The 22,513-nt window shown below is 52.6% G+C and overlaps 4 protein-coding genes across 4 annotated transcripts; 3 read left to right on the top strand and 1 right to left on the bottom strand.

Moving 5' to 3' along the window:
* Positions 1-7,902: 7,902 nt before the first annotated feature.
* Positions 7,903-10,446, top strand: BBA_01441 (zinc finger protein SFP1; the record flags this gene model as incomplete). Its single annotated transcript, XM_008596538.1, has 4 exons — positions 7,903-8,729; positions 9,024-10,055; positions 10,110-10,290; positions 10,345-10,446. The coding sequence occupies 4 exons, from the start codon at positions 7,903-7,905 to the stop codon at positions 10,444-10,446; spliced, it is 2,142 nt and encodes a 713-aa protein (XP_008594760.1).
* Positions 10,447-12,042: 1,596 nt separating this feature from the next.
* Positions 12,043-14,391, bottom strand: BBA_01440 (kelch domain-containing protein; the record flags this gene model as incomplete). The annotated part of the gene is made up of 3 exons (XM_008596537.1): positions 12,043-12,952; positions 13,000-13,927; positions 13,980-14,391. 3 exons carry the CDS (start codon positions 14,389-14,391, stop codon positions 12,043-12,045), a joined length of 2,250 nt encoding a protein of 749 aa, XP_008594759.1.
* A 904-nt stretch (positions 14,392-15,295) lies between these two features.
* BBA_01439 (WD domain-containing protein) lies at positions 15,296-17,101 on the top strand (the record flags this gene model as incomplete). Its single annotated transcript, XM_008596536.1, has 1 exon — positions 15,296-17,101. The coding sequence occupies one exon, from the start codon at positions 15,296-15,298 to the stop codon at positions 17,099-17,101; it is 1,806 nt and encodes a 601-aa protein (XP_008594758.1).
* Positions 17,102-18,190: 1,089 nt separating this feature from the next.
* On the top strand, positions 18,191-19,769 carry BBA_01438 (transcription factor IIA; the record flags this gene model as incomplete). Its single annotated transcript, XM_008596535.1, has 3 exons — positions 18,191-18,310; positions 18,736-19,607; positions 19,685-19,769. The coding sequence occupies 3 exons, from the start codon at positions 18,191-18,193 to the stop codon at positions 19,767-19,769; spliced, it is 1,077 nt and encodes a 358-aa protein (XP_008594757.1).
* Positions 19,770-22,513: the final 2,744 nt, after the last annotated feature.

Here is a 22,513-nt window from a genome sequence, read left to right as displayed (position 1 = left end):
AATTGCTGCACAGATTGATTTTTTTTTTCTGGTTTTTTACGTTTGAGCAAAGAGCAAGAATCTCCGTCGTTTTTTTTTCAGGACTCGCACTGCGCGCATGTATACCCATTTGCTTGGAAATAGCAAGTCCGTGGATCTCCGGCATGAATCGCTTGACATTGACGGCAACATCCTTTTCCAAAAAAAAAAAAACGGGTGAGTTTGGGGCCTCGAGTCTGAGTCAATGCAATCGACCGTTGGCATTTATAAACATGATCGACCGTTATCGTTTACAAAGCTGCTCAACTGCACGAACCACTCATTAGCTTGCGCATCAGCAAGCAGATCGACAAAAGCATAAATTAGCCGAGTGTCGTGGTGGCAGGCTGCACCAGCGAGAGCACATGAGAAATCTCACTCACGAATAGAGTCAATGGCTGCATCAACCGTCACTCTATGGGTATTGACCAGCATCACGCTCGTGCTTTGACAGCTTCGGAGGGAGTTGTTCTGCAATCGCCCGTCGCTAGCTGAGAACAACCGCACTCTCAAATCGCAGATTTTCTGTGACCAAAAACTATCAGAAAAATATTTCCACGTAGCAAAGGAGGTTCATCGCCGCTCACCGGTTCTTTGAAGACGGCCACAATGTGATATGATGGCTTTCAACCGGAGATTCGACGTGTAGGTCATCGTCACAAATGGTTGGTCGCTTCCTGAAATGACGCCGCAACTCATCCATCGCTTATCCATCCTGAATTAGACTTTGGCTCTGATGAGGTATACATTTCGTGTGCCCTGCTGATTCGAGGTCATTTGGATAAAAATTAGCAGAGAAGCCAGCATTTGCCGTCATTCGTGTCATATCAAGTTGAGAGACGATGAAGAGAAGATGTGGAAAGTGGTTGACTGCAATATGAGGAATGGTGAACAAGACCAATTTTCGAGACAGACAATAAGAGTATACAAGAGAGCAAAGGATCTAAAGGATGGAGGAAGAAGAAATTAAGAGAATCAAAGGGTAGGTGAGACGCGAAAGTAGACTTGAACTAGCGGGCACGAGGGTCGCATGGTAACGGTGCCTCTCGGATCAGGATCTTGCCAGAGACAAATCGGACTTGGCTGTCATGAGTATTGAGATGCCAATCTACATGGCCCGAGAAATCGATGACCGCTTTCAAAATTCTAGATGTGTAGAATTTTCGTGCAACGGCTACTAGACGTGCTTGATTTGAGCGAATACACGAAGAAAGTTCTATCCAACGTCCAAGATGCCTGCCCCTTTGCCTTGTCATTCACTTTATTTACTGGACTTATTTCGGCCTCGCATCAAAGTTACCTTTTCAGGTCACAAACTCATTGTCCTTTTACGAATCGTACGTTCCTCGTCGTCGACCTCGAGAAAAACAGGTAGTCTAGCAAAGACCTTCGACAAAATCAAACAACAACGCAACAGGGTAGTCAATCACTCCACTGGGTTCTACAACCTATTATGTAGACACGGAAATATAGCAGGTAAGGCGTTCTCATTCCGTGGCGAGTGGGCCATCTCGAGCACCTCAAGAAGAGACAGTCACTGGTAACTAGTACCAGCAGAGCGAGATCCCATGTGTAATAGCGAGTCCGTGACTTGTCCGCCCTTGGCCGACACACGATATTCGCGGCCCGCCGGCTCCAGCTAGGTATGCTACTATCAACGGGGGAGCCGCATGCCTTTTTTGAGTTCTAGGCTCTGCGGGACTTGGCGCCAATCGATATACACCAACGCCTCACCAGGTCTAGGTGCGCCCGCCACGAGGGCAGCTTCACAGTGCTTGCACGTGTGTTGATGACGCAGACGGATGCTATTCAAGCATGGTCTAATAAAAAACAGGCATTGCTCTCTGGCATGGATTGCCAGTCTCGTGATGAGCAATTGCTCAATCAATATGCGGTCATACCCTCGTACAGCAGCGTCCCCCCACTATCTTATTATTAGCTTGGCGATGAACAACGCTGCGGATAGCAGCAGCTTGGCCACTAACACAGTGTCATTACCGCCTGGGGGGTTCCGACAAAATACGACAAATAAATAAAGGGATCAAACAGCGGCCACGCATTGCATCCAATCAAACCAAACAGAGCCTGTCCCCGTCCAATATTAACTAGAGGACAGACAAATCCCCGTCAGGTCGGCATGTAAAGACAGCATCTAGGTCGTCGGAAGCCGCCGAGTCTCGCGCAGGGTCGGATTGCATGGAGTAGCATTGCCAGGCGCCAGTACCAATGCCAAGGCAAGTCGAGGTAAGGAGAAAAGGCAGGCACGCAGGCTACTGGAGCTCATGTCAGCGGTCGCCCATCTCCAGCCTTGGTAGAGGTGGGTAAGTAGGGTGGGAATCCGACGGTGAGCAGCCGGTGACACCGAGCAGCAGTAGTAGCAGCAGCAGCATGCCTATGAGGTTCAACGATTAAGCTCTGATCAACACCTCATCATGCTCCTCGACTGCCTCCTCCCCGGTACCACGCTACACCATGATACCAGTAGTTCGTCATGGTGTACATGTTTTGGCTCCCGCCTCCGCTGAACGCTGTGCGTGAAGCAGGATACGAGCGACCGGAAAATGAAAAGGCACGTATTCGTAAAACGGCCGGCCTGAGACCGCGGCCAAGAACAACATTCAAGTTCCGCCACTGTCGCCTTCACGGCTCACGGACAACAATCGTTCGCTCTCTTGTTGTTAACGCTGCTCTTGACTGTTGCTGTGAATGTGGAGGACTCTATAATTAGCCCTTTCGCAGGGGGCGACGCGACGATGAAACCAGACCAGCCGTTTTTGCCAGATGCGTCCTTCAGGGCGACGCCCACGGCGGGCAAATGCTGTCGTTGGGTGTCTGGTGTGTGGCGCCGTTACAAATTACAATACCCGAAAAGTTGGGCTGCCAAGCACCCCATCTAGCTGTCACTGCAACAGAAAAATAGGGCCGATCTTGATGCGAACAGCGGTTTATTTGTTTGAGGCTTTCTCGCCAGCGGCTCTTGGGCAGACTTGTTTCGCCCGTCGAAGCTGAGCCCACTGCTTGGTTCAGTCGAGGACAGCAGCAACAGTCGGCGCCGTCAAGCCGCGTCCTCCCGGCCGGATAGGTGCTGGTCGATTTTCTTTCAAGACCTGGGGGGGCTGCCGGCTCGATGCCTTGCTGGGCCTGTGCCGATCTCAAATTGGCTGGAGCTCAAGTTCAATATACATGCCCATCATTATCATTCCTAGGGGGTGGATGAAACCAACAAATACCCACGTCTCCCTTTGTCAGTTGTGTCTCACGCGACAGGTTCACATGGGCAGATGGGGTTGCCGTTGTGCCGTCTTGTCTATCGTCAGTAGTTAGACCAAGAGAAGAGTCCACCAGATCCACGCACTGTTGGCACTCTCGCTCACTCTTGAGTCTTGATTCGAGTCTGGCAGCACCTTATCCACACAAACATAACAGCCAGCTCCATTCTCGGCGCCGCGAACCACTTTTTAATAAAAGGGCAGCGCAGCAATTGGCTGCTGGCTGCTTCCAGTTCAATGGATCATGGCCAAAGCGCCCCGCGACGTCTGCTTCGTTTCGAGTCTTGGAAGCCATGTAGAACGTCTCCATTCCTTCCATGCAGGTTCCTCATTAATAGTGGCAACAACGGCCATCGGGACGCTAAATCACTTGTGAGACTTTGTTCGAGGCCAGATCTGCTGGTACTTGGCGGTAGTTGGAGACTTGTAGAGTGCTTATAGCACTGATGGCTACAAACTCTTGTACAAGCACATCGTCCCTGCCTCTTGAATGCTCCAGTGTGGCAACACCTCCCCTTGTACTTTCTTGCCCTGTAACAAGTTGAAGATTGCGAATGTTAAGCTACGTCATCAACTCCATCAGTGCGGTGGCCGTTTCTGGCGAGGACGTGAGAGCATGAGAACAATAATCAGGGGCGCCTATAGGAATAGCATCGAAGCCGTTTCCAGCTAAATTGCGGAGGCTCGCCTCGAGACTATTTGATGAGGGCTGGACAGGACCCTCTCGCGGCACATGCCGTAGCAAATAGGACATGCTTCAAACTTGAGAGCGAGTTTCCGACTATACCGGGCTTGGTATGAGTATGGCGAGAGCCGGAGTGCTGTCGCCAGGCTTTCTGTCTTTTTGCTTTCATGAGGTCAGGATTGGGCTGCAACCCAAGAGTCGCCAGATTGTTCGAGTTGCCGCCCAGAGTATGACTCAGGACGGTCCGCGGCCAAGACAGCGCGGCCGTAGCCACCCACATTAAAACAGGGTCACCCATGTGGCAGCGAGGCAACGGTTGCGGCGACGGAGCCAGAGGCAAGACGCAATGAGCCTTTTTCATAAACTTGGGGCCGTCACAGCCTGCCACGATAGGCTGCGACAGAAGTCACGCCGAGGTGGTCCGGAACCCCAATGCCTCTGAGATAAAGCGGAAACGGGAGAATAAGCAAGCACGCGGGATACTCAGATTCGTTTGCCGTAGCGCAAAAAGGAAACAACTGAGAGGTAATCTTGAGCTTGCGCAATAAAAGCTTAGATTGAGTTTGGCGCTGACAAGCAATTGGCTAAATTTCCGCGTGACCCCCAGCAGGCATTCCACCAAAAATGCGGAATATCGGTCAATCTGGTTGTCACACTTGAGTATTGTGCGGTTCCCTCGCTGCAGCTGCATGTACGTGACATTGTACATTTCCCAGATCCTGTGCCAGGCAGGAAGGGTTACGCCGCTGCGTGTCACTCGGTTCCTGCTTCAATTAGTTCAGTGTTTCCTGTCACAGGAAATATTGAACACAGCCGTGAGCTGATATGGTGCCTTTCTGAGCCCTTTCTGAGCCGTCGAGAGTGGTCGCCGCCTGCTAGTCCTTGCCAAATATCCTTGCTAGCGAAGTGGGCGGTGGCAGACATGCAGAAATATCCACGCCGTCGTGCAGCAGCCACACACTAACGTGCATCAGAATGGAGAGCGCCATGCAGGACGTCGCTCCTCATAGGCAAAGGTAAGGGACAGACATGATATAAGTATAGACGATGGGTTATTATACGGGACAAGTCGATTAACAGCGACTAGGGCCGAGCAAGTTGCAACGTGCAAGGAGAATGTGGAGCGTCGCCCTGCTGCAGTTGTTAATAATGCCTGATATTGGTGGCAGCACCCTCTGATGCTCTTTGATGAGGCGAAGATGAGCAGCTTAGTGCGCGCAGACTACTTAGACCGCTATTTCCCGGCCTGTAGTTATGAGTGGACAAAGAAGACGATGGGGGCGATGGAGGTCACAGCAAGAGAGTACTTTGTTCTGGTGCCTTTCCTTGTGCCGTAGCGCGGTCTCTGTGCTTCTTTTCATCTTCATGGTAGGGTTCGACGTGGTCCTTGAAAGTAGGTAGTCCTGAGACGCAGCACCACGTCTCCACTTATCACTGAGTACCTAGGCCCAAACTTCCCCAGAAGATCAGAAGCATCAAGGGAAGGCATTTGGCGTGTCTATATGAAGAAATGCATCACCGATTCGTGTTGAATTTTGACTGGTCAGCCAAGCGAACGTGACCAAGAAAGAGCCTTCTTAGTACACCACTGTAAAAGTTGCTCTGTTTCGAAAGTGTTAGGCGTATACTATGTCCCTCAGAGTACTCTCTACTGGTGACAGATGGCAGCGCGAGTGGACAACACCAACATAGCTGGCGCCGCCGAAAACAGCAGCTCGGCAGAAAACCATCGACGGATGAAACATTCGCTGTAAAGGGGACTCTCGGAACTCCGGTGGCGAATGAGGGTAGGATCACCGACGGAATTCGATCCGATAATAATGTATGCTGTCTCAGGAAGCGAAATACAGAGTACTCGCCTTAAAGACACCGTCGCAATGATGGATGGCAAAATGGGTAGCCAGAGCAGCGGGTGTCGCTGCAAGCGGAAGACGGCAGACGACATGCGGGACAACCTCGAGCAGAGGCCGAGCCACGAATCACGACATTGTGGCTATTTCTGGCCTTTCGGGGTGCATTCGGCATTCCGCGCTAATAACCGGACGAGTATCATTGTTGGTCGACGCTGTCTGAGGCTGGCCGGGTTGGCAACCACTGACCAGCCCGGTTCATTGCGTGGCAGCGCCAGCCAGTAGTCAGCCCGGTGAACTGAGTTGTGTGGCGGGCGTGGGTAGATTAGCGGTGGCATTAACTGGAGGCGGCTGAATGGCTTGGCGGCCAACTAGCAGAGCAGAGAACAGGCCAAACTTTACGCTCACTAGCTCCGTCAATAGTAGATGTACGAACTGCATGGTGTTGCAGATGCATGCGGCCCAGGGCAAAACGAACGGCAGGTGGTCTTTGGATTTGGATGTGTCGAGAAAAATATTAATTGATTCAGCTGTTAAGCTGGCTGGGTGGCGTGGCACTCGTCGGGCGTAGTCTGAGTCGATTTGCCACAGCACTTTCGTCATCGGCAGACGTACATGGAATCTAGACGGGAAACGACGATTAGCAAGCAGCGTCAGAGGTATTGCCTTATTTGACAAATGGCTTCCAGCCAGGGAGGGATAGAAGACGAGAAGACTTGACCTTGAATACATAGTATGTTAGCCGTTTGTGTTAGTGTGAAGGCGACAAATGAGGTACCTTAGTTTCCAAAAGTATCGGCGGTGGAAAAGACATCAAGAAAGAAACGGATTATAGAGTTCTTTCCGCCCCCCATGGCCTAAGCTTTGTTTGCCCCCGTCATTTACTAGCAGATTGTCGAGCAAGCGGCAAGCTCAATTAAGCGCATGGCGAGCGTGTAAAGAAGAGGCTGAGCAAACGAGTAGTGGAAATGCGAGGCAAAGCAAGGTGATGCGTTTGCTGGCAGCTGCACAGTGCAAGTACACGAATATGTCACCGAGAAAACACGCCACCAACTCGTTATCCGCTGCATATGCATGTCTATGATACAGCCTCGCGAGTCTTGCTTAAGGGTATTTGGAGAGTGTTAAATCAGCACGACTGTGCATCGTCGTCGTCATCCCAAACTGCGACTGGCCGGCGCTTCGCCCACCTAGATCTCGCCCAGGCAGCCATCGCGGGTGATGCTCAGAATAGTCTTTCCTTGTCTGACTCACCGCCGGCGCGACTGATCGAACACTCTGGCATCTCCATAAACCGAGCCACGAACAGTCACACACCCACACTCGACTTACACAGTGTGCACGCCACAAGCCATCACGCATTGTTGCTTGTACGATAGGGCCAGTCATCGAAACCAAGGCGGGCCACTATTACACCAAACCGAACCAGGGCAATCTAGTATCCAAGCCTTATTACGGCCCATGACATCCATTACTTGCATATCCAAAGAACCCCAACAATAGGCCAGTGCGGGCGCATCAACAAGGTCGCAGAGGGGCGGATAGCGTCCCCAGCACTGAATAGTGAATAACGCACGGCGCGCCTCCGGGACGACATCAGACTGGACCGGGCTGTTACACCAGGTCACAAGTGCGCCCGAACCAAGCCCAAGAGGACAACCCGGTGCACAGCATTCAAGGTCGGCAGCCGTGTCGTCTCGCGATTCAACAGGGATTCCATCTGGGGTGACTGGGCCAACTGATTCCTGGCACCACTCCACCCTGACCGTATTTCTTACCGCTGTCCCCCCCTTGGAACAGGGTCTTGGGGCGGCTCCTTCTCACTACTCTGCATTACGTCCCGGAGCAGCGAAGACGTGTTTGAAGCAGAGAGCGAGAGTGAGACTATCGTGACCGAGATCAGGAGATAGCGAGACGAGACTACACGGAGATACCTACGGCACCGACGAGCATCAAGTGCGACGAAGACGCCAATACGAAGCATCACGATACATCTTACACGATCGAATACCCATCGAAGCAATTCTCCACGAGAGCGCAGAAGCCAAAGGCAAGGCACAGTGCAGCGAGCGAGAAAGCGATGCAGAGCGCTCTAAAGTGGTTCGGCGGCGGCGCTGGGGGGGCGGCACCAGGGCCCCAGGCAGAGCAGCATCAGAAAGAGCAGGCCTCTGGGAACAAGGCAGCCGTATCTGTATTAGCTGGGACTTTGCAGGCAAAGGCCGCCCAACCCGGTAGCGGCAACAGCGTCGGGGGCCGCGATCAGGCAGCTGGGACCGGCAGAGGTGCAGCAGGTAGAGGTACGGGTGCAGATTCAGGCAATATTATTGCAGGCACTGCATGGACGAATATTCTTAGCACGGGTCCTAGTATTGCGACGGACAAAAGCACGAAGAGCGGCGGCGTGTCTGGCTCCGACTCTGGCTGGACAAGTTCCGCCGCGGCGCCCGCTTCCACACCCAGTGCAAAGCCCACTGCAATGCCCGCTTCTCCAGTCTTCAGCGCTCTCTTCAGCGCCCAGCCAGCCCCCGCCACCCATTCCGCCACGCCACCCGATCCTCCATCCTCTTCCTCCCATCATCACCATCTCTCTTACGATTCTCGCGAAAAGACTACTCGACAATTTTCTTCCGCGCGCGACTCTCTTTTGTCCACCGCTCTCCTCGATTCCCTTCGCCACCACGACGATAACAGCTGGGTCGATTGCGACCAATCCGATACAGACATGACGGCCGGTCCCATGGGCCGCTCACGGCAGGACTCCTTTGTGAGCACCGGCCCAAAGCCCATCTCATTCAACAACCAGAACCGCGATACGGTTGGCCGCAATCGCAGAGAGTCTCTCGCCGGCAGTCTCATGAACAACCTGAGCTGGGGCGGCATGTCCTTGGGCAGTTTTGTCCGCGATGAGTAAGTAAAATGCCCCTCACCCAACACCGGCCAACTCTACCTCCGATGCCCTGCAACGAAGTCACGATGCCGTCGCCAGCCATTCCTGTACTGTCTCTACGCACTCTATGACCATCTGTCAGCCTCACTATGCTTTGCGACCGTGCACTGGCTACCTGGCGGCTGCCACACTGCATTCCACCGTCTGTGCCAGGCACCATGTCACCTTTTTTTTTTTCTTGGCTGCGGGGTGCCTCTTCAGGTGTCGCAACCGATACATTGTGCCACATAACTAACACACATCTTTCTAATCAGCGTCATGATGCATGGCACCTCCCCCGCATTCGGCAATGTCAGTGGTCAGCCTTCGTCTTCATTCCACTCCTCGTCCTATCTTCCCAGGCTCGAAGCCAACTTCATGAGAGACTTCACATGCTGCGGCAAGACACTTCCCAACCTGCACGATTTGCTTCAGCATTACGAAGAGGCGCATACCCAACCAAGCCCCAACACTGCTCGCAACAATGCCTTTGGCCAATTCGGCAACCAGATGGCCATGCCAGGCAGCTCACAAATGTCCAGCTCTCGGACCACTCCAACTCCCGGTCAGGGCAACTTGCAGGGCTTTGGCCAGCAGCACGGCCAGCTCCAGATGGGCTTCGACAATGTCCAGATGAACGCTCTCAATGCCAACATGCATGATGATATGGATGCTGTCGCAGACATGGAGATGGATGATGCGGTTGGAACCATGGAGCTGGACGACAGTTCCCGAATGACGCACACACGACAGATGTTTGGCCAGCAGCAGCGACCTCAACTCGACATGTCAAATGCCGGGTTTCCCCAAGCTCTCCGCACTTCTCAGCCCACCACACCGGCCGTGGCTAGCTTTGGCTTGCAGAACAATCCCACCGTCTCTTCCGTCAATACTCCCACCCTTACGACTCAGCAGCAGCAGCAGCTCTCGCAAGGTGTTGCGCATATGGGTGGCATGGATGAAATGGAAGGCGGGCTTCCCGCTATGCCCATGGGCGTCAATGGCAATACTATCTCTGACATGGACTTTTCCAACGGCAATCCTGAAGAAGAAGACTCGAATTTCTGTATCAACGATCCTGGGAAACATCTTTTCAGCCCCAATGGCGCTTTCCCACCTGGTGGCAACCGCACGATTCAGGCCCAGCTCGCCCAGCTCGGTCTTACTCAGGGCCAGTTTGCCGACCCCGAGACAAATAAAATGCTACTCCAGCGCTTGCAAACCATGATGATGCCCGAGGAGCATAAGCCATTCAAGTGCCCAGTCATTGGATGTGAAAAGGCATACAAGAATCAAAACGGACTCAAGTATGTTATTCTTAGTATACCACCATGACAAGCGTGACTGACCAAGCTCTTTAGATATCATAAAGCCCACGGCCATCAGACGCAGCAGCTGCATGAGAACGGAGACGGCTCATTTTCCATAGTTAACCCCGAAACAAGTGCGCCGTATCCTGGAACTCTTGGTATGGAAAAGGAAAAGCCCTTCAACTGTGAGACTTGCGGCAAGCGATACAAGAACCTCAACGGTCTCAAATACGTACGTTTCGTGCTCCTCAGCAACCTATACATGATCCTCTAACACCACTCATAGCACAAGGCCCATTCGCTACCTTGCAATCCCGAGTTCAAGATACAGGCTATGGCTGCTGGACTGACCTTGCCTGGAATCCACGAAGACGCTCACCCCCAATGAGGCCGCTAATCAACATCTCGAGTGGTGTTCAAGACGCCGCCACCGATATAAATACGCATGCTGGCCACGTGCATCTCTCTGTACAAAGCTGCAAAATATGCAACATCGACTTCGATTAGCCTTGACGGTCTGACGAGGTCGGAAAGATTCTTGGGGGCAGGCCCCAATAGGCTGGTCTTTCATTTTGGTCTACAAAAGTGATTTCATGGCTTTCTAGGTATTCCCTTTGGTTTACGGTTTACGGTTCATTGCAACGGCGTTTCCTGCACTTTGTCTCTGGCCTCCATTGAGGGTGGCAACGCCGAACACGCACAGACTGCCATATAATGGGCAGTGTCTGAAACGGCTCCTTGTCTCTTACTTGATATCTTACGATTCCCAAAAGGCCAGTTTGTTCCGTGCCGATCTGCTGCCACACTCTCGACGCGGTCTTGAATAAGCCCCCACCCTCCCACTCAGCTACCGCGTTATTCAACATGCGTCGCCTCAAATTACGGATCAAATTCTGGATAGCTTACTTGTCGACTGATGCGCATGAAGTTGCCTCGTGCGAGGTGACGGCTCGCAGCCTCTCGTGCCGCGCATCACCGCCGCAGAGTGCCAAGGGAGACGGAACACGCACACCGCGGCTGGAATGTTATCTTCTTCACATGTTACTCGCTTCATTCTTCTTCACCTCGACTGAATCGGGGTTCTTGGTATTTGTCGTCAATCTGCTACGCCAGCAGCGCCTTGGGTTTCTTTGGATTGAGCCAGCTTATTAGAACTCTTCCTGGTCCGCCCGGATTTGCTACAATGTCGCCGTTTTTGGCTCCGTCTAGGGTCATGAAAACGTGAGCCCAAAGCGGACAATACCCTCGAAAATTTGGTGGCGAACGAATCTCCGTATTCGAACACACGAAAGAAGGGAGATTGGTTCCTATAGTGTCCCTTGTTTTGCAGAAGACAGTGGAATATCATGAGGGAAAGAGATGCGTTACTGGATTATTGGTTTTTCTTGTTGATCGTTTTGGCTGTCTGGTCTTGTTACTTTGTCCGGTATTGGTTTTGTGTTTTGGTTTCGTTATGTGCTTTTAACACAGGAGAATGGTTACACAAAAGAACTTTGGTCAGTCTTAATTTTCGAGTCCGTTTTTGATTTCCAGATATCAATCTATTGCGTCTTCTATTTTCTTTGAAATATGCATGCATACACGTGGCCTTGTGACGATGGATGCGCAACCCTATGTTTTGTATCCTGCACTCATTCAAACAACCAGACCGGGTAGAGAGGACGAAATGTAAGCGAACAAACGTAAAGCTACAACATTGACGTGATGAGTAGCTAGCCAAACTCCAAAACAATGCAGCGATGGTATGTAAAAAGAGAGAGCGAGAACGCATTCGAGAATGAAAATAGACAGGAAAGAGACATATACATCTATCTGTGTACAGTGAAAGCATTGCGTCAAAAAAACTTTTGCTCCTGTACAAAACGTCAGGAATTGTTCTTGAGACGTGACTTGGCGGGTGTCGGCAGTGCTCATGTCCAGGCGCTTAGACTGAGAGAATGTCATAACGAAAGGGCGGGTAGGGCGACGACGAATTGACGCCGCCTTAGTTCATCTCCATGCCGTCGTCGTCGTCCGCCTCCGACTCGGCGTGCTGGTTGCTGCCGACGCTGTTTTTGCGGTCGTCCAGGTAGCGCCCGCCGCCCATGCTGGACCACTCGAGCTCCTCGCCGGCGACGATGCGACCCTCCATGTCAATTTCCTGCGAGAGCTCGACGAGCGCGTGTCGAGGCAGCTGCAAAAAGCCCTGCGTGCGAACGACGCGGCCCCAGTGCGTCATGCACAGTCCTGCCGCCCGCTTGCGCAGCCACTCCTCATCGGCGAGGCCGGCCGAGTACCATATCAGGCAGGCGTTTTCGACGGCGAGCTCCTTAGCGAGGCGGTTGACGCACAGCAGCCGCAGGTGCGGGATGCCATACATATTGGCCATGACCAGCAGGCCGGCAACCTCGCTGATGCCGGTAACGGAGTCGCTTCCAGCCTCGACGGTGCCGTGGATGCTGTCCGTGTACAAGTAGAGCAGGAATGCACGCACAACAGGGTAGGGCTCTGGGATATGCATCTTTTTTGTATGATATTCGGCCATCTGGGCGTTGTAAAGTCTTGCAAAGTGAGCCCAGCGCGCTTTCAGAATCAGCTTGTGCACATGAATGGGCCGTGATGTGGTGGCATCAGGTGCAAGCCAGTTCTGGGTAGATTCTTCGGCACTGCGGATCAGGCCCGAGCTGAGCAATTCGTCATCTTCCGCGCCATCCGCCAGCGCTGTGATGATAAAGTCTGCACCACTACCCGTCTCGGGTGGCTGATCAAACGTCTTTGCCAAGTCTGCGCCAAGACCTTGACAAGGCTGGTCTAGAGGCCGGGTCAAGGCCGAAGGTCGTGTTTCGACACTGGGCTGCGGCGCTAGATTGTTTCCAAGAAGGCCGTACCGCCGAAGGTCAACTTCCATAACATCACTGAGTACCGTTAGCGGGGTGATCATGGCACAAGTAGTTCAACTCACCTAAGATATAGCTCGTAGCCCCCAGGTCCGAATTCTGGCCCGACGGGATCGAGAGGACAGCCGAGGAGCCAGGCTTTTGTGCCATCTTCATTCATAGTACAATAGTGCCATCGATAACCTGATTTGAACATTTCATGGCCATCTGCTAGCTTTTGCCATCGTAATGTGGTCAAGTCAAGCGCGGACAGAGAGCACTCTCGATGCGTGATGGTGGCAGCCGGTGAAACAAAGTCGAGCAAAGTGCCCGAGGAATAGATGTGAAAATGAATACCGGAACCTTGTGACGGACTGTTAGGGCCCGAGGTAAATTTGAGAGCAGATATAGCACCCGGAGCCATAGGCGCATGATACTTCAGCTGCACTGAGGGGGGGTTGACCTGGGCAGTACGCGAATTGGCAGCGTATCCCGTCGTTCCGACTGCAGGGTTGTGGCCCATTGTGTGTGGCAGCCGGGGAGAATCGGTTCGATTGCCGCTAGTGGCTCGATCATAGACGCCGATCTGAGGTCGTGAGTCGAACTCTGGTACGCCCTTCAGATCCAGCCACCACATGTCGCTAACCTTGTCCATGTCTTCGCTGAGTCCACCGAACACCCAGAGACGCCCACCCCAGATGTAGGCAGAATGATCAAAGCGGCCAATAAAGCGCCAAGTTTTAGACCATGTAAATGTTTTCAAATCGAGGTAGCAAAGGTCATCCAGGACATAGTTGTTTGTGCCAGTAATTCCGCCAATGATGAACAGTTTGTCTTCGTGTAGTGTGGCGGCATGTCTCGCTCTGCCCTTTGGAATGGGGCCAGAGACTGCTGGTTGTGTCCAGTGTGCGGTTTTCAAATCAAAGATGATCAAGTCGGAGAGATAAGTGCGGTGTTCGTTTTCGCCGCCAAAGACTAGTAGTTTGTCGCCTTGGTAAAGTGTCGCAGTATGTCCTTTGGTATAGTTAGCAAGCAGTGGTTGAGATTGGGTGGTGGGACGACATACCCATGCGCACACCCGGGATGTCACCATAGTTGTCGACCAGGCTCCATTGGTGGCTGACAAGGTCGAGTCGCAAGACATGGTTGTACACCTCGTCAGTATACTGATCAAAGCCACCGAAAGCATATATTTGATTGTTGCCGCAGTACGTGACGGATGCATTGACAAGACATGCCGGTCGCTGGCCCAGAGTACGCGTGACTCTGGGTCTGTAGCCATCGACAGACGGCCGGGCTTTGGCGGGGGAATTGGCCATGATGTAAGTGTTGTGGGAGTCGGGGAGGGCCGGCGGAGGCGATGGAGCAGCCATCATGACCACGGACTGCTGGCTGGATGTATCAAGCTGCGAGATGCTATCACCAGTACCAAAGATAGAGTTTGGAGTCTGGGCAGCCGGGGTAGTTGTTTGCGCCATGCCAAAGGACTCTGGAGAGCCACTATCCTCCCATGGCAGATCGCCGGTGCATAGAAAACACGCGAGGCGAAAAGGCGCAATTCTGAACCCTTGGTGATAAATCTCTGATTGAGACGATGATAACAATTTGTCTGCCTGTGAAACAATGCGACGAGAGGCACGCAATGCTGCAAATGCCGGTGACAAGCGTCGGTCAGAGTAGCCGCCCGTAGAAGAAAGAGTGTCCGCTTAGCAAAATTACGTAGCTCCACTAAAAGCCGGCCCCATGCAGGGGGCTCTGTCTCGACGGGCCCACTTTAAGCCCTGTTCGGTTTAGCCGGAACCAAGCCCCGGATGAGAGACGGGCGCATCAACGGACTAACTATGTTCCGCATTGTTCCGGCCGCTCGACAGGGTCTTGGCTCGTTGCCTGGACAGAGCGATGGTGGGGCTCAAAGTAAATAAAAAGTAGCCGTGAATCGAGTGCAACTGGTCGACATGCCAATCCACCATTATTCACCCTCATGCCAAAGAACCCATCTATATCCTTTGCACGTTCAGTTTAAAGCTATTATAGCTTACTTGCAGACTACTACGTTCCTCTTTGCACCAAAACTCCGAAATCGTTTCCAAAATTGTTACGTCCGACTTGCACCCTCCGTCTGACGCTCCGCCAGCCCTGGCTTGTTCGGTCAAGGCATTCTCACCAGAGTCGAGAATCGAAGCCCTTGGCTTTTCTTCCCTATCGAAGAAAAGTGTTCGCAGACCAGAACTTCAAACTCGAGTGTCTTGAAGTTTGTGTTGGTTTGCGTCGATGCTTGATTTTTCCGCAATACCTACGTCACTTACATTGAAATCCTCCGCAACCCGACCTCCCTCGACAATAAACTTGCAAAGAAAAAAAACCCTCTCCTAGATCTTGACAATGTCGACAGCCGTGGTATCGACACCGATCAAGTCCCACAAGGGGCTCTTCTCCTCTCGCACTGCTGGGGGACGAATGCCACTTACACCGTCTCCCCACCAGCAATCGACGACGACCACCGCTCCTGTGAACCTCAATACCTCTCCATGTACCCCTGATGGGTCGGGAAAGAAAGATGCTCGTAAAAGCTCCAAGTCCGCATACGGCGGGAACCTTATGTCACATCTCTCGCGCTCCGTATCCATGGCTTCCAGCCGTGGATCCCCAAAGTCCAATATTGCTCTTGGTGCACAAACGCCCCGCAAGGCCTTTGAGCTCGGCGTTTCTGATTATACCTTGACGGGAACCGGCGCTCCAAAGACCCCTGCTAGCACAAAGTCCAAGAAGGGCTCTCTCCGCCAAAAGTCTAATAAGACGACCATCAACTACGCCGGCGACCGCTTCATCCCGAATCGCAACTCCAGCTCAGCCATTGCCAACGCCGGTTCTAGCAAGCTCGATCTTTCCGAGAGACAACGACCCAAGTCCAGTACGAGCGGCTCATCCACCCTGGCCTCCGCGGCGGATGATGCTGCCTCTGCTTTTGAGCGCCTAGACATCAATGGCGATGAGGCTGATACTTACACCAAGCCATCACCAAACACGGTTGCCTATCAAGACTCCTTGGCCGATGCTTGCGGCGTCAAGCTCAATACCCGCATTCTAGAGTTCAAACCTGCTCCTCCCGAGTCTTCCAAGCCTATCGACCTTCGTCAGCAGTACAACCGACCTCTGAAGCCCGTCGGTGTTAGCTCGGCTCAGATCCGCAGACGCATTGCTACTGCTCCTGAACGCGTTCTTGACGCACCTGGTCTGATTGACGACTACTACCTCAATCTTCTCGACTGGAGCACTGGCAACCAGGTCGCCATTGGCCTTGAGCGCAACGTCTATGTGTGGTCGGCTGACGAGGGCAATGTTAACTGCTTGCTCGAGACTAGCCCAGATACCTACGTTAGCAGCGTCAAATGGTCTAACGATGGCGCTTATGTTGGTGTCGGTCTTGGCACGGGTGAGGTTCAGATTTGGGATGTCTCTGAAGGGCAAAAGATTCGCAGCATGTTCGGCCATGATACCCGTGTTGGTGTGATGGGCTGGAGCAAACATCTTCTGTCCACCGGTGCCCGAAGCGGTCTCGTCTTCAACCACGACGTGCGCATTGCTGAACACAAGGTTGCAGAGCTTGTCTCTCATACCTCAGAAGTCTGTGGCCTCGAGTGGCGCTCTGATGGGGCCCAGCTCGCCACTGGTGGAAACGACAACTTGGTCTCTATCTGGGATGCCCGCTCACTGTCTGTCCCTAAATTCTCGAAGACCAACCACAAAGCCGCCGTCAAGGCACTTGCCTGGTGCCCTTGGAACATGAACCTCCTGGCCACCGGCGGGGGCTCTTACGATCGCCACATTCATTTCTGGAACTCGACATCGGGTGCCCGTGTCAACAGCATCGATACTGGTTCTCAGGTGACGTCGCTCCGCTGGAGCCCTCACTACCGTGAGATTGTCAGCTCCTCTGGCTTCCCTGACAACTCTCTGAGTGTCTGGAGTTATCCCACCCTGGTTCGCAATGTCGAAATCCCTGCCCACGAGAGCCGTGTCCTCCACAGCTGCCTGAGCCCCGATGGCCAGATGCTCGCTACCGCCGCTGCGGATGAGAGCTTGAAGTTCTGGAAGATTTTTGAGAAGAAGGCTGGTTCGTCGGCCGGCATTGGCGCCTCTGGCTCATCAAGCAAGGCCGAAATGGCCAAGTCTATGACCATTCGATAAGTATAGGGCTCTTAAAGCCACACGGTAGGTATGCATTTTCTCCCTCTTCACAAGCGAAAGTCTCGTGGGATGGGCTGATTCTATTTTCAACGGCGTTGGGGAGTTGTTGTCTGCCCTTCTGCACGTGGTTCGAAAGCGCTTCTCCACGATGAATGAATGCACACAAGATAGATGGCCTGGGACGAGATGCAATGACACGATACCTCGAGAATGGTCATGTTTGTTTCGATTTAATAGGTTTTAGGGACCCAGATAGATAATTTGCAAGAATATAGTATTGTGTTTTCTAACCCGTGGCGAGTCTTGCTTGCTACCTTTATATTTTGGGGATTGACAACGTTTTCAGGCCAGGGCAGAATGGTCTTACATTGAATTATCCTGAAGAGTTAAAAATCAAAGTCAGGCTGCGAAGCAGTTTATTCTCATCCCAGAATCGGTCACGGCACGTCAGTATTCGGTACCTGGTGTTGGTTCCATTGTGCCAATTATTGATTGGCATGCATTCAGCAAAAATACAGTGCTCTCTGGCGGCCGCTTGCCAGCACAGTGGGCGCTATTTTGGTAGTGGGTGGTGGGTGGCGTTGGTGCTGGAGATGACTAATGCGGCCAGCATAGAAACTGTGAGTTTGCTGTGAGCTTAGCAACTCTCTCCAGTGCACACACTATTACCCAGATAAACAGCACAGGCTTGTTCTTCTAAAGCCATCAAGAAATAGCGTCCTGGTGACTTTTACAGCATTCCTTACGATTCTACAATTTTCCGGCTCCAGAAATACACCTGTGGCGCGATATTTTGACGAAACGCAGCTGCGCCATCCATTGAGCTGAAGGCCATTGCTTCATTGCCCGACGAGCAGCACCTTAGTTGAGAGCGCCACCATCAACCCGTCGACCAATTTCAGTCTTCGCACTATTGCTTGTCGAGTTCGAGCACAAGGAAGCTACACTTCCCATCTCTATTCTGAACCATCAACAAGCGACCCTGTTGGTGCATCGCCAACAGACCGAGGACCGTTGCGAAGCAAGTTAGGGAAGCGATCTCGGATAACTTGAATCCAGCGACAAGTCGACCACGGGTCACATATCACCATGTCCAACCAGGCTGTCGGCAATGTCTACCAGACGATCATCAACGAAGTCATCGACGGCTCTCGCGTCGACTTTGACGAGAGCGGCGTGGAAGAGTCGGTCCTTGAGGAGCTGCGCCAGGTGAGAACTGCCTCCTTCCATCATCCCAGCCAGCTTTACCGGTCGCAGCAGAGTCTTGGGAGTGCCAAAAATCTCTACGTCGACGGTTTTGCGCTTTTGAATTATTGCAGCATAATTCGATGTTGAGAGATGAAGAGAGCGACCGTCGTGAACAAGTCTGTGCTGGTGACTTGTGGTAAGGCGATGGGACTGAGGGGATGCTCGCTGACACAGAAGAGGGGGCGGCGGGCTGCTGATATTTGGGCCTTTTTAAACTGAAAGGACCCAGCCATTCCTGTGCTGCCTGGCTCCATCGCTGCCTGATTGGTTGTCTGCGCGCCCCCTCTTTGTCAAGCCGATCACGTGACTCACTTGCTGCGATTCCTCTACAACAACTTGGACGGGTCGATGAAACAAAACGATTTCAGTGCTAATCACTTCCATAGGTTTGGCAGCAAAAGCTGACTCAGCTTGATGTCGCGAGGTTCCCCTGGGATCCAAGACCGGAGCCTACACCGGCTGCGGCAGAGCAGCAGCCACCTGCTCAGTCTTATACCAACCCTCAGCTTCCTTTCCCGGCTGCTACTAATGCGCATAATGGCGCTACCGGTGCTACCTATATCAAGGAAGAGCCTGGTGTTGTCATCAAGGAGGAACCAGGCACGCAAATTTCAGCAATTCCCCAGTACCCGGCTTACAACGGCCTGGACAACTCCAACAGCGTCGCCGCGAATCGTGCCGCGCAGCAGTTGCAAGCTCAGTATGGGCAACGCGCCGCAGGCTCGATAAACGCTATTCAAGATCGCATGGGTCAACAGACGCCGCAATCGGGCAACACATCACAGCCGCAGCCGCCTGCGGGTCAAGCACAGCCGCGTAATAACAAGCCGCCAGCAGCCCAGCAAGTTCAAGACCAACAGACCGATGGTGCCGGAGATGAAGATGATGAGGACTTTGAGGGCGTCCTTTTCCGGCGGAGGGAGGCTGGCACTCTGGATGAGCTCGGTCGAGTAGATATCGACCGCATCCTGCACGCCAGGATCGCCGCTCAGGCTCGCAACATGGAAGGCGGTGGCTTGATGCTACCCTTGAAAGAAGCAGCCAAGAGCAAGAGCACCGCTTCAAGAAGTCACAAGGGTAAGGGAGTGGGCGCTTACGATGGTGGAGACGAGGATGAGGACGAAGAAGATGAGGATGCTATTAACTCGGATCTCGACGACCCTGATGAGGATCAAGACGAGGATGAAGTCGATGACGAGGGTCTTGGTCACATCATGCTATGCATGTATGACAAAGTCCAGCGAGTCAAGAACAAGTGGTAAGTACTTGTCAATATTGCATTACGGCAGTCAAACAGCGAAGTAAAAGATTCAAATGTGACTAATACCATGACAGGAAGTGTACACTTAAAGACGGCGTTCTTACGGTGAACGGCAAGGAGTACGTTTTTCACAAGGCCACTGGTGAATATGAGTGGTGAACCCGGTTCTTGGACGGGACACTGCACCATGCTCGATCAGGAGACTTCTTCGGGAGGTCTCGTCCCGTTTCCAGGGGCTTTTCATTTATTTCTTTTTTTTTAATTCTGTTTTATGAATTTCCTTTTTGACCACGAATCACGTCTGGATTAGGAAGGGAGGAAGCACACTGGAGTTTGGTATTTGATATTTGATGTTTCACCTCAAGACAAGACAAAATCCCACTTGCCGCTTGAAGCGTATCAACTCAGGCGTTACATATTTAGTCTGCGCTTACTAAGGGGGCCCAAGCATCCTCAACTTAGACTAATTAGCTACTATTTCTGTTGACCTGATGAATTCTCAAGTAATTACTAGGTCGCACGGCGAACAAGACGGCTAGGGCGAACGAGCGGCCGTGCGACCAGGTCAACAACTAATAAGATACCAGCATTCCCCTCTAGCAGCGCCGAATAAGTTGGAGAGACGGGGCAGCGTGAATGATAATGGTGGGAGTGCGAATGTTTCGGTGTCGCAACGTGCTGGGTAATGCCATTATGTTTCAGAGGCTTCTGATGGAATTGGCGAGTCTGATGCTGGTCCAGGTGAGAGGCGTTTGACAAGGGTGTGTGGTTCGGTGCGGTCCATGTTAGGCTAAAGAGAGAGCAACATATCACTATCCGTACACGGTCTTGGGAAAAAAGCGATTGATTTGGATTTTTTTGCGATAGGTACATGAATGGACTCTGGTACGGAGAGGAGTAGAAAGGAAAGTGATTGACTGCGCAGGAGAAGGAAGCTGGGCCAGGCAGCGTTAGGGGACCCCGTTGGCGGTTGCACTATAAACCGTTGCCCCGCGCGGGCCGCATGCATCATCAGACGGGGCGGGTTCCGTTAGTGGCCGTTTTGTTGAGTTTAAACCTACCTAGGTACTGATTCCCTCGATTTCCTCAATAACGAACTCCAAACCAGGACGGGCAACGCTTTTTAAGAGGGCTTTATCCCCTATTCAAACCAGAAGACGGTTCATGGCAGATCGACGTTCTTGAAAAGGGTAGCAGAATCCAGATGACGTACCTTTCGATGCAGTCATGGCCAGGACGAGCCTAGCAATAACCTCAGGCAGCCACTTCTTCTTCTTCTTCTCTCCTCATCAGTCTGCTTGAGCCCCCCTCCTCACCCCCTCCTCTCCTTCTTCTTCGTTTTCTAAGACAGGTTCGGCCTCATGCAACACCTCCCAAATACAGCGCGCTGCGTCTCGCGGCGCCTCCAGGCTTATCGTTGAGACACGAATCAATCGCGACGGTAGGACGAAGCCACTTCGGCGGATGGCTCTCGTCCAGCTTCCGAAGGAGCGGCGCGGGGCACCCAGCCCCCCTGCCCTGGTAGCAGTATAACTGCCGCACGCCGGTGCCCGGAAGGGCAAACAGGAGTACCATCCAGCGTGGCGCGTCAGGTTCTCAATTTCCTGTGCGCCTGCGCCAGCGCAATGAGTAGGCCCCAGATGTAGGGATCCTGGTCGGGCTCTTGATGGCTGCAGCGCTTTAAATTCATGACGCTTCCAAAGACGAATCCAGTACCATGGTTCTAAACAGGCCTCCGGCTCACTCCGTATACACAATTGTGTCGCGCTGCGTATATCGCCTTGAAAGTGGTACAGATTATCATTCGGTCCCCCGCCTTAGTCGCCCAATATCGGTGATGGCTGCGAGTCACCCAAGGGGTCGTTGACATGCTTTGCTTTGCTTTCTCTTTCTTTTGTGTTTTCTCAGTTTGGGCCCGTTTGTCGAACAAGATATACTGCTAATGAAATAGTACCTAGTACCAACCTCAGTCGTTCAGGCGGGCAATGAAAATGCCATTAAACTCAAACTTCCGTCTCAACTCTCCTCCAGAACAAAGTCGTTGGCAGTTGACGGCTTCGGTACAAGTCTCTCTCCATCATGTGCTATAAGAGCAGCTTGATTTTAATCGCAGTTCGAGCCTGGGTAAGCAGGCGCCTTTTTCGAGGTGATGAAGCAGCACAGAGAGTCGAGAATGGAACTCTCAGCAGGAGCCGACCCAACCACATTCTAGAACTTGGAGGATGAGAGAATCGGCGCTGATTATGAAAGCTAGGTGTTGTCTAACCCACCGTTAGACTATCACAATTTCTATCAGCAGAGCCCGTTGCCTCTGAAAAACCTCGCCAAGGAGGCACGCCGCTTTTGACGGCTCACTTTCAGCAATTCGAGCCATGTAATAGCATCTCCACTGCTGCAATGGCCCAACTCCGCTGGCTTTCCCCAGCTCGCCAAGGAATATGGTGAGACAAAGGCTCGTGTCACAAACCATGGAGAGATGTGACTGAAGGGAAAGGTAGTCTCCCAAGGCGGGCTATTGCAGGGTACGCTGGCTATGCTCGGCAAACTTCCGTCTTCAAGCAAGAAGCACCCACCGTCGCACCGCTCTTTCATTCAAGTCAGGCTGCAGCCTGACTTGACAAACAGGAAATCCAAGAAATAGAACAAACATATCTGTACGAGATGGGACTTGACATGTGCGACGAGTTCCTCCAGTCGCAATAGAACAGGTAGGCTCGGGGTGGGCACTGCTCAGCTACGCGCGCGGCAACATCGACGACACACTGCCTCACTAGCGCTCGCATCCTTGACTGTTTTGTTATGCACACCCCACGCCCCTTTCTGCAAGATAATCTGACCACCTACATACACAAGCAACAAGGAAGGGAACACGTAAGTGTGAGTGGCTTGCATATGTGTGATGA

Source organism: Beauveria bassiana, assembly GCF_000280675.1.
Source record: "Beauveria bassiana ARSEF 2860 unplaced genomic scaffold BBA_S00003, whole genome shotgun sequence".
Taxonomy (NCBI): domain Eukaryota; kingdom Fungi; phylum Ascomycota; class Sordariomycetes; order Hypocreales; family Cordycipitaceae; genus Beauveria; species Beauveria bassiana.
Note: the sequence above shows the minus strand (reverse complement) of the source record. Positions and strands in the feature narration are given on the sequence as shown.